Genomic DNA, 24,786 nt, shown 5'->3' on the forward strand with positions numbered 1-24,786 from the left:
ACACCACCACCTCTTTGCTGACAAACATTTTCTTGCAAATTATGGCAAGGGAGGAGGGGCATGAGAAAATAAGCTGCATGAAAGCTGGTGATACTGCCTCTGCCAAAATTCCAAGTTGAAATCAAATCCTTCAGGAAAGTTTCTTAGGCATAGGGGGGGAAAAAGATTTACAACTTCAGCCGAACTGTCATTCTACCAAGAGAAAGGATCAGTCAATCTACTTTACTTTCACCAAAGGATCTGAATCTGCCTGGCTTTGTCATACTTCTTTCTCCTTTATACATGGAGGTAGAGGGAGGGGGGAAGAACAGCGCACGAGGAGTTAAAAAAATTGATGAAGCCCTGACCCTTTAGTTTCCATTTATAGTCTGGGCCGGAATGCCATCCCCCTGGACTAGCAAACTGTCCAATCCAGCCTCAAGTGTCAAGATGCTGTTAGGCACTAAGTGAACTATATATGCATGCCCTTATACCATTTAATGCTCTGGGTCCACCTTCAAGACACCAGTCTGTGGATCAGGCGAACCACCACTCCTCTTCCAAGAATCAGTTTGACAGGTTCTTTAGGAGGTTCTCCTTCTCTTTTTTTTTAAACCCATCCTTTTAAACACAATGGCACCAAAGAAGGACGTGAAGAAACCTGCTGCCGCTGCTGCCCCAGCCCCTGCCCCTGCCCCGGCACCTGCACCTGCACCTGCACCTGCACCTGCCCCACCCAAAGAAGCAAAGATTGACCTCTCTGCCATTAAGGTAATGAAAAGGGTGAACTGTTTGGTCACTGAAACATCTTTCAACAGTAGGGAACACTAGGAACTTTCAGAGGGGCATATTTTTCATTGAGAGGAATGGAATTACTAAGCCAACTGGTGGATTTGGGTAGAAGAGAATCTTGATTTAAAAAGTAAATAAACTGTAGCATATAATTTCACTAAAATTATTATGAGTATGGCATTATATTTGGAACCTGTATTTGCTCTACTTTTTGTTTGTTTCCTTTTTTCCCTAAATTGTCGAAGTGCAAAATGTATAATTTTACAAACATTTAAACCAGTGGTTTCTTTTTTTTTTTTAATAAAATCTCTATGGAAACTGGATCTCTTCCTTAAAGCTACATCAAAAGGAAAGTTTTAGTCCCTACTTGTTTCCAAAAGTTTAAAAACAGCTGATGACCCAGTTGTCCGAGATGTATTTATTTGACATCTGCTTTATTTCATATGAAAAAGAGATTTTTGCAATTCAATTCCCCCTCCAGCTTTGCTTAATAAAGTTTGATACCACACTAAATGACATCCCAGTGCAGACAACTACGCACTCAAGTGTTTCAGTGACTATAACTGTCATCTTGTTTATTTATATATACATTATTTAATTCAGAATGTGAGTTGCTTCTAAATGAAACTAACCCCCCCCCAAATATGGTAAAACTTGCTAGTTATACGGCTTTGAGCTTATGTCTTTGACCTCTTGCATACTGATCTTCAACTAAAGAGAATGTGATTGATTTTCATGTCAACACTTTGCTGTGATCAAAGTTCCCACTGCCAAAAGATTATCCGCTTTTGGAAGAATGACGCCATGGATGTGCCTGTTTCCTCTTGGCAATGTGACCCATCAAATGTGCACCATCTCTTCATTCATTGGGCTCTGATTGGTCTGAATGACAGTTTGAAAATCTTCATCTAGGGAACCCTGCCTTATATGGAAAACTAGTGGGTGAAAGTGCCTAGGAGGTGATCATTTCACTTAAGCCAATAGTTCTGTGCTTAATAAATCTGAATTTTGCTAACTTAATACTTGCTGACATTTAATATGCTGTTTACTTGCAACAGCCAAGCTAACCTATAAATAAATAATTCATTGACTATTTGAGTATAACTGTAGATTCTTAAAAATATTCCTGAGATAAATATTGAATCAGATCACCCTTAGATGTATATGATGATATTAAGTAAATATATTCCAAATTTTTATAGCATTCCAATTAAACATGAAATTTTATGTTTCAGAGTAGAAGTAGATCTTGACAGACATTTTCTCTTGAGTTAGTAGGTAACTGAAGTCATATTTGGAAAATAGTTGGTCGTAGAATCTAATATTGATCAGGAACTATTCTTAATTTATATCCACTTAGGAGACAAAAATGAATGTCATATCTTCCAGTAAATGTTTTTCTGTCTTGAGGACTGCATGCATACAGTTCATTATGAGGAAATCAAATTTTTCATCTCCAGCAATACTAGTTAATATATCTTATAGATGCACACTGACTACATTATACAATAAGCATGATTATAGCCACTGCAATAATTCCAATTGCCTCTATTCTTTGACTCCCCATTTTATGAATCAGTGTCAAAGCTATTCCTCTTTATATTTACTGTGATTTATAAGACAATACCATCCCTTTGTATCTGGGACTACAAGCATTTGGAAAGGAAAAAAATGTGTCTTCTTAAGGAGAAAAAGAAGTATCCCACTAATGAAAAGAGGCATTAATTTTCTTCCCCAAGGAACAGAGTAAGAATAAGTAAATAAATAAAAATTTAGTTTGGCAGGTAAGAAGTCTCCAAGAAAAGACAAAAAATCACTTTTTAAATCCAAAAAAATAAACTGATTGCTTCTTCATAGCAGAGAAGTGATGCTTTTCTGTATCTTGAAAACTGGTTTATCCTTTCATCTATATCTTGAATTAATGCTAGTGTGAACTAGTACAGCTAAGCAAAAGAAGGAAATACTCCTAGAGAGTCTCTGTAAAGATGGGATATGCTCCATCTTCACTATTTCATTGTAGAATTAAAGATGTGATGGATGTTGATAAGGGACACAAACCAAAAAAGGAGAAGTTAAATGAATCTAGAAGAAACAGATTATCTTTCATTCAGAGAGCCCGCTCCTAATGGAAAGAGAACAAAGAAAAGAAGCATATTTTTGCAAAAGAATTTAAATGGCTTTAATGATATGCATTCAACAATATGAAATCAGTGCATATTTATAGATATTATAACATAGCCAAAGAATGTGATGCAACTTGAGAACTTTATAAAATCTAATTTCATCCCAATAGGTAAGAAGACTAATTAAAATGTGCATTAAAACATTTCATATTATGATGCTTTTAATCATGTAATGATATTTCTAGATATATTACCTCATATAAGTTATAAACGTTTTTCAAGCAGAGAAAATGAACTTTAAAGAAATTAATCGAGTTGTTATGTGTTCATTAACTTTCTGAAAACTCGATAAAGAACAAAACTTAATTGAATTTTACACTTTCTTTCATAAATCATATAAGATTGGAAATCTAGCTGTTCTTTACACTTTGAGTAGGGCTGACGTTTAAGTGGAACTATTTTAGTGTAATATTATAGTCATTACAATCATAGTACTTAATCCCTCGATACTATCCCAGTTAATATCTATGTTCCATATTATAATATACTATGTTACTAGCCACATATTTGACTCTGCATAAACTCTGAACAATATGAATGAGTTTTATCAATTTTTTAAATGTGTTTTTCAACCTGATTTCCTGCTTTATTGGTTATTTCTTTAGAACATTTCTTTGGTTGTTCTGACATAAAACCTTTTATATTTTCTGAAGGAATGCTTACCTGATGTCCTAGCCCCATGGATTTTCTATGAATATCCTTTTCAAAAACACAAATACTGCTGATATCTGAACATTAAAGCTACCGTCCTGGGTGGTTCTAAGCACTCTTTGCTTTCAGAGAGCTGATACTTCCAGCAACAATGCCCAGACTAAAGCCTGACAGAATCGCCAAGTGTGGGAAGTAAAACCCAGCATAAGTTTAGTTTCAAGTACAAACACAAGAATTAACACCTGTTGCCCAAAACTGCAACCAAATGAAATAACAAAAGTAAATAAGTATGAGATGACCATGTGCCTAGATTTTAAAAGATCTTCAATGTTTAAGCAAATTTTTTGCATGATGCATGCCTTAGCTGATATGTCAGGATTGCTCTGAGGTGATGGGACTTTGAATCATGTCTGTCATTGTGCTGCTTAAATTTTAATTCTCGTTGTATTCACCACTCAATCAGGTCATCCCTGACCAGATACTGCGGGCGACATTACAAAAAGTGGTAACGGTACAGAATGCATTGACAGAAACTCATCAAATAACAAATCTCACAGCAACAATTGACCATATGCTTGGGAAGATTTAAACTTTCAGTTAATAAGGTGGAAATATAGTATTCTCAATAAATACATCTACTTACTGATGAGTATTCAGTGGAGGCAAATATTATGTATTCATTGAAACACCTGACTTGTCCTTGTCCAGGTATAGGACCTTTTGTGTTAATCTATAAATTATTTTTTCTCATCTCTAACAAAGCTGATACAAACCCAGTCCTACTTAGAAGGATTGTTGGAAAAATCAAATGAGGTCATGGCTCATGAAAGGCTTTGAAAATTATAAAGTTTTTTGTAATATAATAATCAATATTTATTATGAATTTACTCTGTGCCTTATTATCTTATTTAATCCACAAAACATTACACTAAGGTTGTTTTTAGCCTCATTTTGCAAGAAAAGAAGCTGAGCCTAAATGAGGTTCAATGTCAGGCCCATGATCAAATAACAAGTATGTGACAGAGCTAGGATATAACCTAGCAGGCCAAATCCAGAGTCAATTGTGTTAACCATATCCTAAACTACCTCCTCTTTATAAAAAGGAAGTTGCTGTTTCCAAGAATGTGAAAAGGAACCTTTTTTGCTCTTAAGGATATGAGGTTAAGAGTGGTCAATATAAGGGTGATTCTCACATTGCCCTTCACAGCCCTTCGGTAGCCAGAAGAGGGGGTGAGAGGCACACATCAGAGCTAGTTCATCAAGACTTTTGACCTTGGCAGTTTATTACTGTTTTGTTTTCCTCAGCTTCCCCCTATCTTAGCACCTGTTGCTGACGGGTTGGGTGTTCTCATTTACAGATGGAAGGTGAGATATTAAGAAACTAGAAAGACCCCCAGTCACTTTGCTCCAGCTTCCTGTAAAAAGTTGTAAATGGAACATGGATGTTAAAAATGCTATTATGAGAGTAGATTGGTAGTTGCTAGGGTCGGGTGGGGATGGGAGAAACGAGTGAAGGTGAACGGAGGGTACAAACTTGCAAGTTGTAAGATTAATAAGTTCTGGGATCTAAAATACAACATAGTGACTATAGTTAACAGTACCATATTGTATACTTGAAAGTTGCTAAGAGAATAAATTTTAAAAGTTTTCACCACAAAAAAAAATATATATATATAACTGTGTAGTATGATGGCTATGTTAACCAACTAACCTTACTGTGGTAATCATTTCACATATCAAAATTATCATGTGTTAAATCATCATGTTATACACCTTAAACTTATACAATATTATATGTAAATTATATCTCAATAAAGCTTGAAAAAAACTATACCAAAGTATTTTTTAATATTGTTAAATGTAGTGAAATTTATTGTATTTTAAAATAATTTTGCTTTTGTTTAATTAAACATACACATATTTCAAACATGACCTCCAAATTTTTCCATCAGGTTAATATTCTAAGAATGGGATGGGTTTCTATTTTGTTTACAAATAAGTAGCATGATTTAAACTGGAAATCTCAACAAATATTCTTTGGAGTCATATATAGAAATATAATGCCATGTGTATAATGATTAAATCTTAACTAATCTGAGGAAAAGAAATAGGAATAGAAGACATAGTCAATTTCTAATTAGAAGTGAAGACATATGTCTAAATAAGTGAAGACATAAGTTGTTTCTAAGTTTTCTTTATATAATTTTAAGAGTTTGTCTTCTTTTACTCTGGCCTTTTAATACAGACTAATTTTTAATACAACTAAAATCTCAACCAATTGCGATATTCATCCATTTGTGGCATGATTATAACCTCAGAAGCAAACCAAAATTTATGTGAGATTATCACTAGGTATCAGTAACAAGATTCCACTTTGAAACATCTACTCTGTAAAAGAAGAGAACAGGTGGAGTGGAGTGGGAAGATATTAAAGGGCATTCTGTAACTCTGTCTAAAATTATATTTTAAGTAATATGTAACTGGATAATGTCTTTGCAATGTAAAAGGCAGTTTGGAAAGGAATATGTATGTTCACCAATTAATAGTGAACAGCACTTTTAATTTTAAAGATAATGAAATTTGTGCAAGACAAGGAGACCACAAAGTGACAGTGCCAAATTTAGCCTCTCGACATTTCAGTGCTGAAATGAACCCCCTGGCAAGTTGTCTTTAGAAGCCTTTCCATAATTACCCGGCATTAAGCACCATCTGACTCATGGAAACTGTGGAAAGGATTATATTTAGTCTGCTGATACTACACTTTCTTCTGCTTCTCTTCATACTGGAATAGTTTTTTTATGAAAATAAGATTTTCCGTAGTTTGTTTCTGCATCAACTTCTACGGTTTGTTTCTCCCCGCAAATCATAACCTGGAGGGCAAAAATTGCAATATACTAGTAGTAATGGCTTCAGTTATACTGGCTAAAATGTAAATTATATGGATGATAAATCTTTGTTATTCTGATCATAAATTAATAATAGTGAGTTGAAGCCAGAGCAGAAAATTTTTCCTAAAGATAAGCACATCTTATTCAACTTTATCTTCTTCCTTCCACTGTGGCAAGTGAGGTTCTTTGTACCTAGTAAGTACCCAATGATATACCATCTCCTGATATAAGTGAGCTATAAAATACTCATCTGAACACAGTGTTATGAAATTTTATTTTGCTTAACTCCTCTTTATCTAAACTACTTCAAAATAATATCATTTACCAAATTTTTAGGCAAATTGCCCTTTTCCATTAAAAAAAAAAGTGAGTTGCTATAGATACTACTGACAAAAGGATGGAAAACTCACAACATTATAGAACCATAAGCAACCACAGAAATCATGCAGTTTAATATTTCATATTTGAGAAAGCTATAACCCAGATAAAAGAAGCTATTTAATCAAAAGACACATGATTGTTACAGGAGAGCCAGAACAAAATTCAGAATACCTCAATCCCCATCTAAGTCTCTTTCCACCATATCAAAGACCTGAAATCTCCAAAATAGTAATATCAATATTCATATATCCCTGTTGTCACTAACAGAACTTCTACTCCAGATATGGAGGAAAAAGCAGATACTTATAATTTCTTAAAACACACACACAAAGCATTTTTCAAAACATTTTTCACAAATGCTTTTATTTTAAAAATAAAAAGAGGAAGGAAAGAACGTAAACGCAACTTGGATTTTTAAATTAAATTGCATACAAACAAATGCACAAAGTAGAGCAGGTGCAACTCTCACGGGAAAGCTGATAAGAAATCCAAAGTAGTATAGACTTAGGTCACACTTTTATTAAAATTCACTTAAACCTCTTTGTTAATTCCTGTGGGTCTAAATTGTATTATTTTAATAATTCAGCCTTTGCTCTAATGTGACTGAATTCAGTTGACTAGTCTAGGCATCCTAACCACAGAATTACTCATTTCCTCTTCTATTCAGATCAGTTTATCCAATATAACCATCTATTCTCTCTTGTATTAGACAACCTGGGCTGCTACTGTATTCTCATTGATCTTAATTTCTCCTTTTTATACCATATTAGAGTCACCAGCCTAAATATATCCTTTGTTGAAATAAAAAACTGCAATAAAAATATCTATTTCCTTTAAATTAAGTGAATTGTTCTGAAGCACAAAACTCTCAGAGTTCCAAAATAGTACTTCTGCTAGCCTTTTACAATGATTCGTCATAACTCTAAGATTGGAGTGAAAATTATTAAGTTTTTGTTAGGGTTTGCATACATCCAGGTCTTTGTTCTCCCTGCCAGGCATTAAATCAAAGAACATGCAGCAATGTTTTCTTGATTGAAAACTGGCCCTGGTTAGATTAAGGTCTTTACTTAGCCTCACCAGTCATTAGCCCTATTGTAATATCTAGCAGTGATGATGAAGTTCTTTAAAGACTGTAGTCTATGTTCCTTCCTAGGGCATTAGCCCTCAGTATTCAACATCACATATCTTCCAGATCGTCTTTAATTATAGCTCTTCTTGTTATACTAAAGCTTAAGATACATCAATTCCAGAACCTGTTTGATTAAATGCATTTTAATATTTTTCTATAAATCAACTCCTTCTATATACCAGAAATTTTATCTTGTCTTTAATCAATTAACCAAACCTCATGATTACTATTAGAAAAGTACTTCACAAAGTGAAAAATAATCTGAAAACATTGCAATAAAAATCTTTTTTAGTACCAGTACCTTGCTGACTACTACTTACCTAAATCCAATACTAAATAGTACATAAATCGTAAAAATGTGGAAGGCAGTTATTTTACCAACAGTCTAAGATAAGTATTTAGGCTAAAATGGAAACACCCTTTAAAAAAACAAATTGGGGGTTGGCAAATGAGAAGTCCTGATCATAACATTTATATAAAATCTAAGGAAAGATTCTGGAAATATAAAGGTATATACATCAATAACTTAAAATGAGCATGCCTACTATATGCATGGCAGTTCTAGGCGCCGGAGATACAGCACCAAAGAAGAATGTGTGCCCCTACTCTAGAATGTAAGCTCTTTGAAGGAACTGACAAGGTCCGTTCTCTCAAGGAAGATAATATCCTATGGACCTAGAGTCTGTCATACAGAGTGAAGTAAGTCAGAAAGAGAAAAACAAATACCGTATGCTAACACATATATATGGAATGTAAAAAACAAAAAACTGGTTTCTGAAGAACCTAGGGGCAGGACTGGAATAAAGACGCAGAAGTGGAGAATGGACTTGAGGACACAGGGAGGGGGAAGGGTAAGCTGGGACGAATTGACAGAGTGGCATGGACATATATACACTACCAAATGTAAAATAGATAGCTAGTGGGAAGCAGCCTCATGGCACAGGGAGATCAGTTTGGTGCTTTGTGACCACCTAGAGGGGTGGGGTAGGGAGGGTGGGAGGGAGACGCAAGAGGGAGGAGATATGGGGATATATGTATATGTATAGCTGATTCACTTTGTTATACAGCAGAAACTAACACACCATTGTAAAGCAATTATACTCCAATAAAGATGTTAAATAAATAAATAAATTTTTTAAAAAAATAAATAAAAAATAAATCTTCAGAAAAAAATAAAATAAAAAATTTTTTAAAAGATAATATCCTAGAGGAGAAGACTTGTTTGAAGGAGGAACTTACTATACATCTGTTCTAAAGATTTTAATTTAATTAAAATTCTGCTGAGCATATAATATAGGCAAGGTATTTTATAGAGTTATGGAGGATACAATCTAAGTATAAGGCAGGGGTAGCATTCCAGGAGGGAGAGGCTCACACTTGGGTTCACATCATGGACCAAGGGAAATGGTCTCCAGTAACAGCCTGTGCTTCCCAAAAGTTTACAGTCAGGAAGGTTAAAACATATTTCAGTGGCAGAAAGGATAGCTCCTAGTATCCTAGGAGCTAGGCAAATAGTAAAGGTTCTTTCAAGGGCTTTGAAGGATAGTTAATTTCTAAGAAGCAGAAATGACAGGAGAACATTCCAGATAGAAGAGACTTAAAATATAATTTTCAAAACAAACCAAATGATGACATAGCAAACTGAGTCCAAAATCAGCTGACATTTTGTATTCATATCACGCCTTTCTTCAAAGGGTTGATTACTTCATCATTATAACACCCAGGAAGAGATACAAGAGAATGTTTTGGCCATTTGTAAAAGTGTACCAGAGAATAAATAGCATCTCCCACTTATTCTATGGGCACAATAGCTAGGTCTTCTTACTTTTAAACTATAGCTTATTGTCTAGACTAGACTAAACTGTAGCCTTCTCTACCATTGCCAATAGCTTGCTTAAATGTTTACTTTGATCCTCAGTAAGGACAAAAAAATCTACACTCTCATTCTCTATGTGATAAAGATACAGGTAAAAACGAGAGTGAAATAGTTTAACTGCCTCCATTATATTTTAATAAATAATAAACCTTTACATAATAGGCAAGTGGTTATGAATAGCTTATTTATAACGTAAATACAGCTATTAAAACGACTTTCCAGTTTACTTGACAGATCTGACACAAATTGATTGTATTTTATATGTATTAAAGGACACATTTTTCAATCTGAAAAAAATGAAAATGAGCATTATGTAGGTTATATGATGGGATGGGCATTATGTAAGACAACTTTGATGAGTTTGTTTTGTATTATCTATAGTTATTAATTCTACCAAAGATATATGCTAGTGCTCAATACTGATCATAGGGCAATTCAAATTTAAGGACACAATACCTAAATACAAGAGTAAAACACAAAGAAACATGGTCTGCTCTAATGGCTTTAATTTTTGCATCAGAAATCATGAGACTCCAAATTACACAACTATCAAAGGTGACAAATTTCTACCTTTGTCCCTCCCTCTCATTTTCCCCTAATGAGTCAAAGGATTTAAATTTTTTCTATTAACTTCCATTTCCCAACAACCTCTCAAAATGTCAATCTATTCATGAAGATATGTCTACCTGGCTACTTTTTTTTTTTTTTTGGGTGGTATGCGGGCCTTTCACTGTTGTGGCCTCTCCCGTTGCGGAGCACAGGCTCCGGACGCACAGGCTCAGCGGCCATGGCTCACGGGCCCAGCCGCTCCGCGGCATGTGGGACCTTCCCGGACCGGGGCACGAACCCATGTCCCCTGCATCGGCAGGCGGACTCTCAACCACTGCACCACCAGGGAAGCCCCAACTACTAATATTTTTTAAGTTATATTTTCAATTCTAATTTTGGGACTCAGACTCCATGAGATCTTTTTCACTACTTACAAACTTTGGACAAAAAATGATATGCGTTTAAATGCTGATTTCTTTTCAAATGGCATGGGGAAAAGCTGCAAAGTATACATCTGCCTAGCAGAGGGAGATTATGCTTTTTGTGACCATTCCGTTAAAAATAGTTGCTGAAACAGTACTTAAATTAGAATTTATCTCTAACATTCTTTATGCCTTTGAGCTGCTTTAAATATGTAGAAAACTGATAAACATGTCTGAACTTTAGTTCTGACTAGACTGGTCTCTGCTCAGTACCATTCTAGGAAGGGCGTTGTCCCCTATTTTCAGGTAAGCTGTCATAAAAACTTACTACGAGCCAATGCCATGGATACCTTTAAAATTCTAAAGTACAACTTTGCATTTCACAACACCTGCTTTGTATTCTTTTGGTTCTCAGTCTGGTGACTGAGTCATAAAATGTTTGACATGGCAGAAAGGGAATCAGCACATTCTGGTAAGAACATAAGCAACATTTTTACATTTTAAAAGAACATGTACAGAATGAGAGAAAAAGAACACAAAATGGTCCATCAGCTTTCCCTCCTAGAAGAACTTCATGAATTCAAAAAATATGACTAGTCAGCCACCATAAAGGTAACAGGTAGGAAAGCAAATACCAAGCCCTAATGTAAGAAAACTGAGGGAGAGTGCTGAAAATGGAGATTAAAACCATTCCTGGCTTAGATAAACTCTATACTCCTGAAAATACAAGGTACAAAGAGTGGTCTTTAATTGGAGATTTCACAAACTGACCAGATTTTCACTTGGGTAGACCCTAGAAACACACAAAATGTATGTACCCCTTTCAAGTCCTCTGAACTTTACCATAAGGGACAGAACTGCAGAGAGTGTTTCTTCTATAGCAGTTGCCATTTGAAATCCCAAACCAGTCCCATCCAGAAAGTTCCATTTACACCAAAACTGCTGACTTGAAGTTTGCAAAGTCCATAATTCACCAAGAGAAGGGATCAGCTGTAGCCTTTAGAGAACTTCTAAGCTCCTCTGCCACTGAACAAATAGGAAGTTTCTTAAAGGAAGATGCTCAAGAAAACATCTCAGGGATAAAGACCATAAAAGTACTGATAGGCATTGGTCTCACCATGGCTGTCCACTCTTAGGTTCTGATTTCCTAAAAATAGACCTCAGGGTACAGATCCCTCTTTCCCTTTGCCCTAAGAAAGCTAAAAAACTCTCCAAGGGGAGTGGCTACTTCTCTCTGAAACCTGATGCTAGCTGTGAGGTCACAGCTTCTCCAGAAATAAAAGGCAGCCTCGGCAAGGGAGGCCCCCACTCAGGGATTGGAGCAGCCCTCAACTCACTCTTCAGCTTCGCCGCTGTCTGCAGCCCAGAAGCTCCATCATGGTGGGTCCTGTGAGAAAACTACTTGTAATTTATAGACAGATATAGACAGTAGGTAGGAATAAAATTGAGGAGAGAACATATTCAGTATGTGTGTAGAATCTACTTTTGGTTTTTATTAAAGTGGGTTGAGGACAGGAGAGATTAATTCAAGGTATTATGCCAACTGGAAAAATATGTCTTACTCCCAAAAACAGTACTTTATGCTTCACCAACTTTCTGTATCACATAAGTTTTATTATATCTAAATTTAGGGAAAAACCTGCAAAAGGTATAGCAAAATACTATACCTTAAAAAAAAATCCAATGATGCTGATAACTAAAATTAAATAAACTACTTTCCATGCATTGGGTAAAAATATACTGGTTAAATAGAAGAAAGACTTCAAATGACCTTTTTAATGCAGTGTGTCTATATTAGACATATGTTAAATACACCATAGGTTATTATATTATTCCAGAAAGAATTTGATTTAGCATTTGTTAAATCATTGACTCATGGATTAAGATATAGAAAGATGTTCCCTAACTATCTTTTGCAACAGCTTTTTATTTTTCCTAGATTCAAAAGTATCCTAAGGCAACCTTCTTATTCTATGACACCTACATAGCTTCCTAAAAATCTCAGAGCAGAGAGCACTCTCTTCTGTCAACGCATTTGAAAGAGTACTAGTTGTTTCTTTCTTTCTTCCTCTCTCTCGCCATTGCAGTCCTTCAGTGCTGACCAGATTGCTGGTAAGTGAATTGAGCTTCTCTATTCCAGAGGCAGGCAGAGCGCTTCTTAGCCTCTGAAATATCACTCATCTCCAAGACATGTTACTGCATGGCTCAACCTCTTAGTATCCAAGCTATGCCTGAACTCTGAAAAGTAGGCATACAGTTTCAGCTTACTTTGAAGATTACTCAGGGAATGAGCTGGGATACATTTAAAAATCAGGACATTTTTGTTTGGTTAAAATATTCTTTGTGGTTAATTTCTTTCTAACAGATCGAGTTCTCTCAGCAACAGCAGGATGGTAAGTCTAAACGATATAATATGTGCACACTCATAAAGATGGCATGTGAGAAAACCAACTCTCTTGAGATGAGATTAGCTCTTTCTAATTATCCCCACTGATGTTGTCACTCTAAATAGAAATGCTCTCAATCACTCTAAATATAAATTCTCTCAACATAAACCCTTCACGTATAATCAGTAATCAAAAGTTTAGGCAAACAAAAGCTAAATACCACAAAATAATTTCTTGTATTCACTGATTTCTAAATAGAACCAATTTGATACAGTAGGTAATACCATACATATACCCCCCCAAAATATGTGGAGTCTGGATGTCTAATTTGTTAATCAAATCCCTAAAGAGTGATTTGGCAGGTCTAAATTATTCAATTTAGAAAACAAAATTGATTCTAAAACTGCCCAATTACCAAATACACATAATTTCAGTGGGCACCATAGTGAGTTGAGAGAAATAGCAGGTGAAGTGGATATAGAAAAAATGTGCAGTCAGAGAAAATGAGGGGAAAATTATTTATCAAAAAACTGTGGGAGGAGCCTTAGCCATCTCCTGGTCCATCTTTAGAGATGCAGGACAGGCTCCCAGAGAGGTGTTGAGACTGACTCGAAGATCCAAAGAATTAGTGATAGGGTCAAAATCTAATATTACTTTAAATTAATTAGAAATTTATTTCATAGAAACAGTTTCTAACTAGAAGACTTCAAATTCTGGAGATTCAAAAGAATATGAATAGTTTCCCTAAGACTTCCACTTTTGCTTCTTCAGGTCTTTGGATCCAAGAGATCCTGTGCCCTAAGACTCTTGTTTCACTGGAAAGTGTAGGGCAGAATGTCTTATGAAGTGAAAGAGTCACATATTTAAATAAACTGAGACAAAAATACATCTATGGAAGGGATGGAAGAAAATTTCAGTTATACAATACTGTATAAATTGGATATTGGTCATAATGATAAGTATGTATATATGTTATGATTTATAATATATAAATAATTGTGATAATACTCATAGGTACATAATTATAATTATACTCAGTTCTCTATCTAAAGGATTCAACATTTTTCAGCCTGTTTCAGTGTCTGGAATATCTCATGTTTGGAAATCAGTTAAGAAAAAAAAGGGTATTTGCTATTGTACAGACTCATATATATCTACATCATGGTTAATGCCTTCATGCAGACAAATTAGATGACCTGATGACTCAGAACCCATGATCATTTGAAATTATACTACAAAGGACTAATTTTTCTTATTGAAAACAGTTGGTAATTCTACTCTAATTTGTTTGATTTTTAATGTATTTTAACTAATGATGCTGCTACATTATCTGCTACTGTACCCCAGTCCTCTTAAATATCTAATTTATGTGTCATTATGACTGCCAAACTATGGTAGCACCAAGCAATAGAAGACTTAAAAACCCTTTCAGAGACAGAGGACTTGGTGCTGAACATTAACCACATTACTCCATATGTAAAATAGGTTTTAGATATAGAGGTTCAGTAAACATCGGTGTGGTGGACTGGTTTTCTCCTGTGCCAGGAAAACAAATGTAAGCATTTTAAATTAAAAGGAAATATTACATTTTAAGAAATAAATAAAGACATACTTTGTTTGCTTCCTTCTTCAATGATTAGAGTTTTTCTCATGGCTGCTCTACTTGAATGTATCACAAGTTTGGGGTAAAGAAAAAACACACCAGAAAATTATAGCATTCTAAAGGTGTAAGTCCTGTGCTGTCCAGTAGAGTTGCCACTAGCCACATGTGGCTATTTAAATTTAACCTGTAATTAAGTAAAAATAAATGCATTTAAAAGTCTACTTTCTCCTTTGCACTAGTCATATTTTAGTGCTCAAAAGCCACAGGTGGAAGGTAACTACTACCCTTTTGGGCAGCCCAGATACAGAACATTTCAATCATCACAAAAAGCCCTAGAACAGTGTTGTTCTAGACTAAGGGCTGGCAAATTTTTTCTTAGAGAGCTAAATAGTAAATATGTTAGGCTTTGTTGGCAGAACAGTCTCTGTAAAAACAACTCAGTTCTGTCACTGAGGTATGAAAACAGCCATAGACAATACATAAATGAATGGGCATGTCTGTATTCCAATAAAACTTTATTTACAAAAACAGGCAGCCAGCCCGTAGGCAGTCATTTGCTAACCCATGTTTTAGACTCTTCAAGAGAATAACTAAGCCTTAAAAATCTGGTGTAGGAGGAGCAATATTTTTCTGGCCTTGGCCTTTAAATCAACAAAAGGGTTCATGTCAGAGAGATTCTATTACAGCTCATAAAACCCTATTTCTACATCAAGATCTGACCAGGGTAATAGTGAGCCCTCTGAGCAATCTGAATGAAAGCCTGGAGCCAGTAATAAGGATAGTTCAGTTTCACACGTCCCGTAGAAAGATAAAATATAATATTTGACTAATGACCCCACAGTGCCTGCCGCATGCCTTTTAAGTTGGGGAAATGATCTGTGATGTCAATTTGCATAGAACTTGAGGCGGAAATTTCAGCAAAGAATGATAACATGATCTATAGTTGATTGTTAACATAATGTCTGGTGCAATCTTAGATTAGGGGATGAAGGGATAGTTAAATAGGATGTTTTGCTGAGTAATCTATCTAGATAGCATCTCTCGATCTGAGACCACTAATGGACTAAAAAGAATGTTTTCACCTCTACCAGTTCATTCACAAATGGGTTTTTGAATGTTGTTGGTATTAACTCCAACAAGTTGCCATCAGTACTTTTAGGTTCTCCAGAAATTTTAATTTAGTTAAGTTTTAAAAGTTCAATTAAAATATCTTTACTTGCCCCTAAATCCATAGTAGCACCTCTTTCTGTCCTTTTGGTGTATACTTCTTAATTCCTTGTTAATGTAATCCTGAAAGGCAAAACCAATTCTAGCAAAGGAGAATGACAAAATTTAGGGAAAGTAAACAACAGAGTGATTGTGATAAAAATAGGCAACACTTAAAATATGTGCTTACATACACACATGAATACAAGTAAAACTAGGGAAATCTGAGTAAAATAGGTGGAGTCTATCAATGTGAATATTCTGGTTGTGACAGTGTACTATAATTCTGTAAAATGGTACTATTGGGGGAAACTAGACAGAGTATTTAAGAGATCTCTGTATTTTTTCTTAAAATTGCATGTGAATCTATACTTATCTCCATAAAATTTTAATTTAAAATGTGTACTTACATTCTAAAGCTAATACAGCAACATGTTATCATATGTGATTATATGAAAAAAGAGTAAAGTTTAAAGTGATCACCATAGCAATAGATTCAAACAAATAAGTCTTCAGAATCAGTTACACTCGGAGCCTATTAGAGTCATACATTGAAGTGGTTAAATGACACTATAGAACTTAGAAATTGGCCTCATCTACTTTTTTTCCTGAAAAATGAAGTTACTCCTGAAGAAAACTAGTTAAGAGAAGAGCCTAGGAAATTTGTACCTCAAGAGCAGGTTTTTCTGTATAAGTTAAGAAGTTTGGTTTAACCTCACATGACACAACCCCGATTGAAAAATTTGTTTTCTTGAAATTTTATTAACGTTGTTAATTATATAAGGGATTTTATGAGGAATTCTTAAGATTTCTCAAGGCCTCAGAATTTCTTAACCCAGTCCTGTGTCCAAGGCAGATGAAGGAGATATGAATAAATATGACTAGCAGTTTCAATTTCCATATCTGATGAATAAGAACATATGACTTGAAATTGGAAATCCTGCTTTAAAATAGACCCCAAAAGAAATGTCCAAAGGGAGTTGTCAGTTGAGCTTAGAAAAGGGAAAGCCCAACAATAAAAACTTAAGTCACTGGCAAAAGCTGTAGAGGAGAGTTTGAACTGGATCCCTGATGAAGTTTGGATTAATTTATTGGTCTGAAGTAGAAAAAAAGCATCCTAATGTTTCTTGCTTCTTTCAGAATTCAAGGAGGCATTTCTCCTATATGACAGAACAGGCGATGGCAAGATCACCTTAAGCCAGGTTGGTGATGTCCTTCGGGCTCTGGGCACAAATCCCACCAATGCAGAGGTCAAGGCGGTTCTGGGAAACCCCAGCAATGAAGGTAAACACATGTTTTTCCAAGAAGTTGGGAAGTGTGTGTGTGTGTGTGTGTGTGTGTGTGTGTGTGTGTTTATGTGAGAGAGAGATTTATAGAGAAGTTCCACAGAATAGGGTTTAATTTACTTTTTATGGTAAGTGTGCCTCTTGGCCATCTAGAGTCTTAGTTTTTATCCTCATAAAATAAGTTAACCTTCCTTTAGAATTTGTAAGCATGATATAATTTCATGTTAATGAAAGGAAATGATATCTAATGCTGATATCATCATCATCACCATGTTATCTAAACATACCCTACAGTACTTCCCCGGTGGTCCAGTGGTTAAGACTGCACGTTTCCAATGCAGGGGACATGGGTTCGGTCCCTGGTTGGGGAACTAAGATCCCATATGCCTGCCGCGGGCTGCGGCCAAAAAAAAAAAACCATCTTAAAGGAAACTCAGCTTTCTAATTTAAGAACACACAGATGACACCTTAATAAAACTATTTTCTGTTTCCAAGAACTGTAAAAAGACTTAAAAACCTAAGCCAAAATCTGCATTCAGTCCCCCAAGGTAAATCCTAAGGCAAAAGTCAGTGATCTGATACGTAAGAGGCAAAACTGAAGAAGTCATTGCTGGATACAGTAATCCAGTCATTAGTCTGGAACAAGGAAATTTTTTCCAATCCCCTGATTCATGGCAAGTATAATAGTCTATTGAAAAATACCACTCTGAACAAAAAAAAAAGGAGACAAAACTGAAGTTTTTTCAAGTAGATATTTGGGCTATTTATCCTTGCCATAAGGAAAATAAGGAGGGGAAGGCAAATAATCTTTTTTTTTTCCAGAAAAGACCATTTTCCTTTATTACAAAAGAAAAAAAATTTGATTTCAAAAAAACCTACCTCTAAATCAGTCTGCAGGAATTTTCCTCAAACTTCATTTTCTTCAGAGGAAAATGTCCAAGTAAATCATGCAAAAAGTAGCTGGGAGCATGAGATAAAGGAAGAGCGTAATAAGCCAAATTCATCTTTAAATGCCATTTTCTAACTTACCAAACATTAATCTTTAATGGAATTATTAGGTAAATGTTCATTTATTCAGCATTCAAATTTAATCTTCTTAATATTACTCAATGTACTAGATTTCTACACTATAAGGAAAGACTGCTGAATGGGAATTTAGATTTTAGGGGTACATAACTTTATCCATTTGTATACATCTGGATAGTCTGTTTTATACTTTTGCTGTGAATACTGTTTATCTTGTCAGAAGATACTAAAAAACTTCTTATCTCCAGGCCTCTAAAACCGCAGAGAAATCAGGAGATCGCAAAGTATTTAACACACACACTCTCCTCACAGGCTTCTTTTCTGAATTACTTAAAATTTAAAGAAATTGAAGGCTCTACAAAAGCTCAGACAAAAGTGGAATATATATTAAAGTTCAGTTAGGTTTTGCTACATTTACATGTTAATGGATTTGTTATCAGTATATTTCTATATTGCTTCCCTAGTGTTTATAGAAAATATTAAATTGACAATACTAATAAAATCAGTAGCTAACACTGATTAAGCACTCAGTTTGTCCCAGGTATTGTAAGAGATTTTGCATGTATTATCTCATTTAATGCTCACACTACCACTACAAGGTATCTCTTTTGAGAGATGAAAAAGTTGAGGTACAAAGAGGTTAAGGAACTTGCCCATGGGGCTTCCCTGGTGGCGCAGTGGTTAAGAATCCTCCTGCCAATGCAGGGGACACGGGTTCAAGTCCTGGTCCAGGAAGATCACACATGCTGTGGAGCAACTAAGTCAGTGCGCCACAACTTAAGCCTGCGCTCTAGAGCCCGTGAGCCACAAATACTGAGCCCCCATGATGCAACTACTGAAGCCCCCATGCCTAGAGCCCGTGCTCTGCAACAAGAGAAGCCACCAGGATGAGAAGCCCACATACCGCACGAAGAGTAGCCCCCGCTCACCGCAACTAGAGAAAGCCCATACACAGCAACCGAAGACCCAAGGCAGCCAAAAATAAATAAATAAAATAAATAAATAAATAGTTCACTAAAAAAGAAGAAATTTGCCCATGATCACACAGTTGTAAATGGTGGGCTGAGGATAAAAGCTTAAGCACTACGACTCCAGAGCTCATGCTATTATCTATTACAAACATTTTGTCATCAGTCATTTACCAACTGAAATTTAAGCTGTATGAAGATTTTTCAGATGATCTAGAATGAACTCTCAAGCTTAATTTGTGACTCAGAGATGGCATTTAATGATAGATAATAACTCTCCAAATTGCAATTTCTTCCAGAGATGAATGCCAAGAAAATTGAGTTTGAACAATTTCTGCCCATGATGCAATCTATTTCCAACAACAAGGACCAGGGCACCTATGAAGACTTTGTTGAGGGTCTGCGTGTCTTTGACAAGGAAGGCAATGGCACCGTTATGGGTGCTGAACTTCGTCATGTACTAGCTACACTAGGTAAGAAGTATTCATTTCAGTGGACTTAATAGGACAGAATATATAGGAAAGAGCATGAATTAGGGCAATCATGTTATAACCAAAATAAGTAGGGGGAAAGACTACAAACAGAAAATGAAAAAGAATAGTCAAAAGTTAATGACCATATCAATTAACCTCAATGTCAATGAGTTTATTTGGGGGAAATGATAACTTAAATTATTGGTATTGAATAAGTAATGTGCAGCATTGTAGTTCTTACAGGATAGAGTTTGGATGATCAGGTATATAGTGTGCATTTAAGTCATTTATTCAAAAACAATTTATTGATAACCTTCTGGCTAGAGAACAGGAAGGGCTTAGTTTCTATCCTCCGAGAGGTTATAGTCTCCAGGAGTCCAAAACTGATCACTTACAGTGGAATGTTCAAAATATTCTCTGGTTTTCTTTTTGAAGAAAGAGTTTTGTTTCATCAGGTGAAAAGATGAAAGAGGAAGAAGTGGAAGCCCTGATGGCAGGTCAAGAAGACTCCAACGGCTGCATCAACTATGAAGGTACAATCTCACATGCTCTGGTGGTTATAGCAACTCTGAACTGATTGGGTTGACGATGGACAACTTTTGAGCTTAAAACAACTTATCTTCTCTATCTCTCTTATTCAATAAGAGAACATACAAATGTTACTTATTATCAATCAGTTATATAATAACTCTAAAAAGATATCTTGTAAGGACCTGACTATATACATAAGATTTACTCCAGTGGGTTTTAACATTCCTGTGCATTATTATACAGGTTAAAATGTGTTTTCACTTTTATCTTTTCTTGTTAGATCTTCACAACATCTCTGTAAGATGGGGTTTGTGTCAGAATAAATTTTAATATTAAATACTAATATCCTTTAATATTACAGTTGGAGAGATCTCAAAATCCTTTACAGCAAGCAGTTATGAAAATGAGGAATCCGAAGGCCAAAGATATTTAGCTATTTAGTGAAGGTCACATCATTAATGGCAAAGCCGGTGCTAAAATTTATATCTCCTTTTCTAGTGTTCTTGCTTAAATTAAATTTATCTCATAGTGGCCAATTCTCTACTTCCTGCCACCAATTTTTTTTAACATCTTTATTGAAGTATAATTGCTTTACAATGATGTGTTAGTTTCTGCTTTATAACAAAGTGAATCAGCTATACATATACATATATCCCCATATCTCCTCCCTCTTGTGTCTCCTCTCACCCTCCCTATCCCACCCCTCTAGGTGGTCACTAAGCACTGAGCTGATCTCCCTGTTCTATGCAGCTGCTTCCCACTAGCTATCTATTTTACATTTGGTAGTGTATATATGTCCATGCCATTCTCTCACTTTGTCCCAGCTTACCTTTCCCACTCCCCGTGTCCTCAAGTTCATTCTCTATGTCTGCGTCTTTATTCCTGTCCTGCCCCTAGGTTCTTCAGAACCTTTTTTTTTTTTAGATTCCATATATATGTGTTAGCATATGGTATTTGTTTTTCTCTTTCTGATTTACTTCACTCTGTATGACAGACTCTAAGTCCATCCATCTCACTACAAATACCTCAATTTCGCTTCTTTTCATGGCTGAGTAATATTCCATTGCCACATCTTCTTTAGGCGTTCATCTGTTGATGTACACTTAGGTTGCTTCCATGTCCTGGTTATTGTAAATAGAGCTGCAATGAACATTGCGGTACATGTCTTTCTGCCATCAATTTATAGCAGCTTCACCCAGAGGGTCTGAAAAGCAACACACCACACAAAATAAAGATGCAAGATAAAGCTGCATGATATAGGGCTTCCCTGGTGGCGCAGCGGTTGAGAGTCCGCCTGCCGATGCAGGGGACACAGGTTCGTGCCCCGGTCTGGGAGGATCCCACATGCCGCGGAGCGGCTGGGCCTGTGAGCCATGGCCGCTGGGCCTGCGCGTCCGGAGCCTGTGCTCCACAATGGGAGAGGCCACAGCAGTGAGAGGCCCGCGTACCGCAAAAAAAAAAAAAAAAAAAAAAGTTGCATGATATAACTTGTAAATTTAAAATTTTGCAACAAAATTGAAAAACTTATCCATCCCCCCAAAAAACTAATCTAACCACATCTCAATAAAGCTATGTTGACAGCTTTGATATAAATATGGACTTATAAAGTCTAACAACTTAGAAAAAAGTAAGACAAGAAAAGCAGAGGGGCGGGAAGAGAAGTGGAAAGGAGAGAAAAAAAGAGAACAGGAGAAAAGAAAAAACTAAGCCAAGCATATCTTCACTGACAATCTTGGTTAAACTTTACTTTTTTCCTATAAACTATGTTTTACATTCAGGTACTGCCATAAGTACATTAGATAAAAGAAGAATCATTCAATAAATATTGTTTGGACAAGGGTATAGTCATTTAGGAAATAAAGGCAGATCTCGATCTCCTACTAGGATAAATTTCACATGAGTCAAACATTTGAATGTAAAAGCTAAAAGTATAAAACCCATGGAAAATTATTTATAACTTTTGGAATGGGAAGGCATTTCCAGCACTGATACAAAACCCAGAAGGTATTACAAATTTCAATAAATTCAACCACATTATTTTTTTTATCTAAGTGGCCAGCCACCAGAAACAAAGTCAAAAGACAAATAACAAACCAGAAAAAAAAATCTGCAGTCAACATCAGAAAGTTCATTTGCCTAATTTTAAAAAAAGTTACAAATTAATAAAAAGACCACAACCCAATAGAAAAATTAACAAGTACATGAACAGACAATTCATAGGAAAGGAAATAAAAATATATATGAATATAATATGCTGAACTTCACTAATAATAAAAGAAATGCAGATTAACACTACACTTAGATATACTGATTGCCAAAATTAAAAGTTTAACCACACTTTAGGTTGAGGACAGTGTATGGAAACAGGTGATCTCATGCATTCTTGTTGGGAATATAAATCATTAAAATCCCTATGTGGTGATGTGGTATTAATTATTAATTCCAGCAAATCTACTTCAAGGGATGTAGTCTTTACACATACATGCACTCAAGTGAAATGAGTGATATATGATTATTCATATTCATTATTCATTACTGTGTTGCTCACGATAGCCAAATATTTGAACAACTTAATGTCCATCAATGTACAATGTATCGAATAGATTTTGGTACATCTTCACAGTGAATTTCCCTACAGACCTAAAAAAAGAACAAGGACACCCTTGTTTATGATTATGGTAATATTTCTAAGATACATTATGAAGTGAGAAAAGCAAGTGCAAAAGAGTTTGTAGAACATGCCACCATTTGTGTAAAAAAGATTTTTACAAACATATATTTGTATTTTCTTATACATGCATAATAGCTCTACCAACTTAGCTATAAAGAGAGGAACTAGATAGCTGGGAGACAGTGGTGAAGAACATTTTTTTTTTATAAACTCTTTCATACTTTCAAGAAAAAATTTTAACCATGTGAACATAACACGTAATCAGAAAGCTAAACTTACAAAATCTGGGAAAAGCCATAAATCCAGTATTAAGAACAGTAAGCTATACAGAGTTTAAATAAACTCTAGAGTTATAACTAGGAATAATTAGAATTGAGTTAACTTACTATACTGCTCTCTTATTAAATTTGACTGTGTTCTAACTCTAAACTGTATTATCCCTACAGCTTTTGTCAAGCACATCATGTCTGTCTAAATGGAGCTCTCAAGGTATCTATCTGTTTCCTCTTTAATATATAAGGGTTTCTCAATATTGTATTTTTTTAATGTAACAGCCTCACTTATATGCTGTGGATATAATTAGTATTGCTTCTTAATGAAGTTATTTATATTAACCAGAACACATTAATATAATTAATATTATATTAATACTAACAAGTTATTTATATTAACCCATCTCCTTGATATGGGTTATTTAGAAATACAGCATTTTTGTAAAAGTGTACAAGCAAAAGCTTCTGAGGTTTTTGCTTTCATGTATAGATCCTATCTTTGTCTGTACTATAATTAAGCAGTGGAGATTCAACAAACCAGAGAATAGCTGATTAATTTAGTTGGAACATAACAATCATAAAAGCATTAGCCTATATTCTTTGAAAAACTGAAGTAGTTTTTAACAATTACTGCTCTAGAAAACCATACTATCACAGTCCAAAGTGCAGCACTTGAAACCAGGTTCTTGCAGCAAGGAAATGCCTTACCTTGGAAGTGATGGTTCATTTTGTGCTTTTTCTTCTTTTTCACTTTACACTATTTCCTTCCCCATTTCCTTTCTGAAAAGATGCAATCAACATCTAACTCTTTTTCCTTTACAGATCAAGCATTGTTTATGAAGACTGGCTGGAACCTTATTCTAAGAACACCCATGACTAACTGTCCAAATCTGTTTACCATCATTCAGAAAAACAAAACAATTTGGACCATTTTAGACTGAAGGACTCCCTGAATTTTTATACACCTTACGTTTCTCTCTGAATTATATTCATATCACACAAACCAAGTGTCTGCTGCTCTAGACAAGAAGGATAAAATACTGACAATCTCAAATCCAAGCACTGCTCTTTATTTTCTACAATGGGTCAAAGAACATCCTTAAAATAATAAATCAATAAATAATTTTGGTCAGTCTGGAATGTTCAAGTCGCACTGTTTTTATCTTCTTGCTTAGAGAAACTTATTTTTAAAACCCCAATTCTTTTGTTAATGTACAGAATATTGATGAATTATAAAATTTTAAGAGAATAATTATAGTCTACACAATAACTGAATAATAATGATAATCATATATCATTGAAAATGCAAAATAGAAAACTGAGGAAATTCAGATAGGATCAGAGATGGTTTAATATAAGCTATCCGGCAATTTAAGATGAAAGCAGGTTTCTTCAGTTTTGTGTAAATCACTGTATACATAGCTTGACCTATTTCACTTCTAGTGACAGTCTGGCCTATTAGAAAATTCTAATAAGCCCTTGATATGTCTCACCGAATGTCTTCAAGGATAAA

The 24,786-nt window shown here is 35.1% G+C and overlaps 1 protein-coding gene across 3 annotated transcripts; it reads left to right on the forward strand.

Annotated features, from left to right (window-relative positions):
* Positions 1-464: 464 nt before the first annotated feature.
* On the forward strand, positions 465-24,413 carry MYL1 (myosin light chain 1). Of its 3 annotated transcripts, none has more exons than XM_067740715.1 (7): positions 465-750; positions 13,216-13,243; positions 17,187-17,330; positions 19,626-19,799; positions 20,255-20,332; positions 23,448-23,490; positions 24,096-24,413. In XM_067740715.1, the coding sequence occupies exons 1-6, from the start codon at positions 613-615 to the stop codon at positions 23,474-23,476; spliced, it is 591 nt and encodes a 196-aa protein (XP_067596816.1). In that variant the 5' UTR covers positions 465-612; the 3' UTR covers positions 23,477-23,490; positions 24,096-24,413. The 3 variants fall into 3 exon arrangements, with proteins under 3 accessions (XP_067596816.1, XP_067596818.1, XP_067596817.1); XM_067740717.1 differs by lacking the exons at positions 465-750; positions 13,216-13,243 and adding exons at positions 12,119-12,230; positions 12,938-12,962; XM_067740716.1 differs by lacking the exon at positions 465-750 and adding an exon at positions 12,143-12,230.
* Positions 24,414-24,786: the final 373 nt, after the last annotated feature.

Source organism: Pseudorca crassidens, chromosome 6 (assembly GCF_039906515.1).
Source record: "Pseudorca crassidens isolate mPseCra1 chromosome 6, mPseCra1.hap1, whole genome shotgun sequence".
NCBI classification, from domain to species: domain Eukaryota; kingdom Metazoa; phylum Chordata; class Mammalia; order Artiodactyla; family Delphinidae; genus Pseudorca; species Pseudorca crassidens.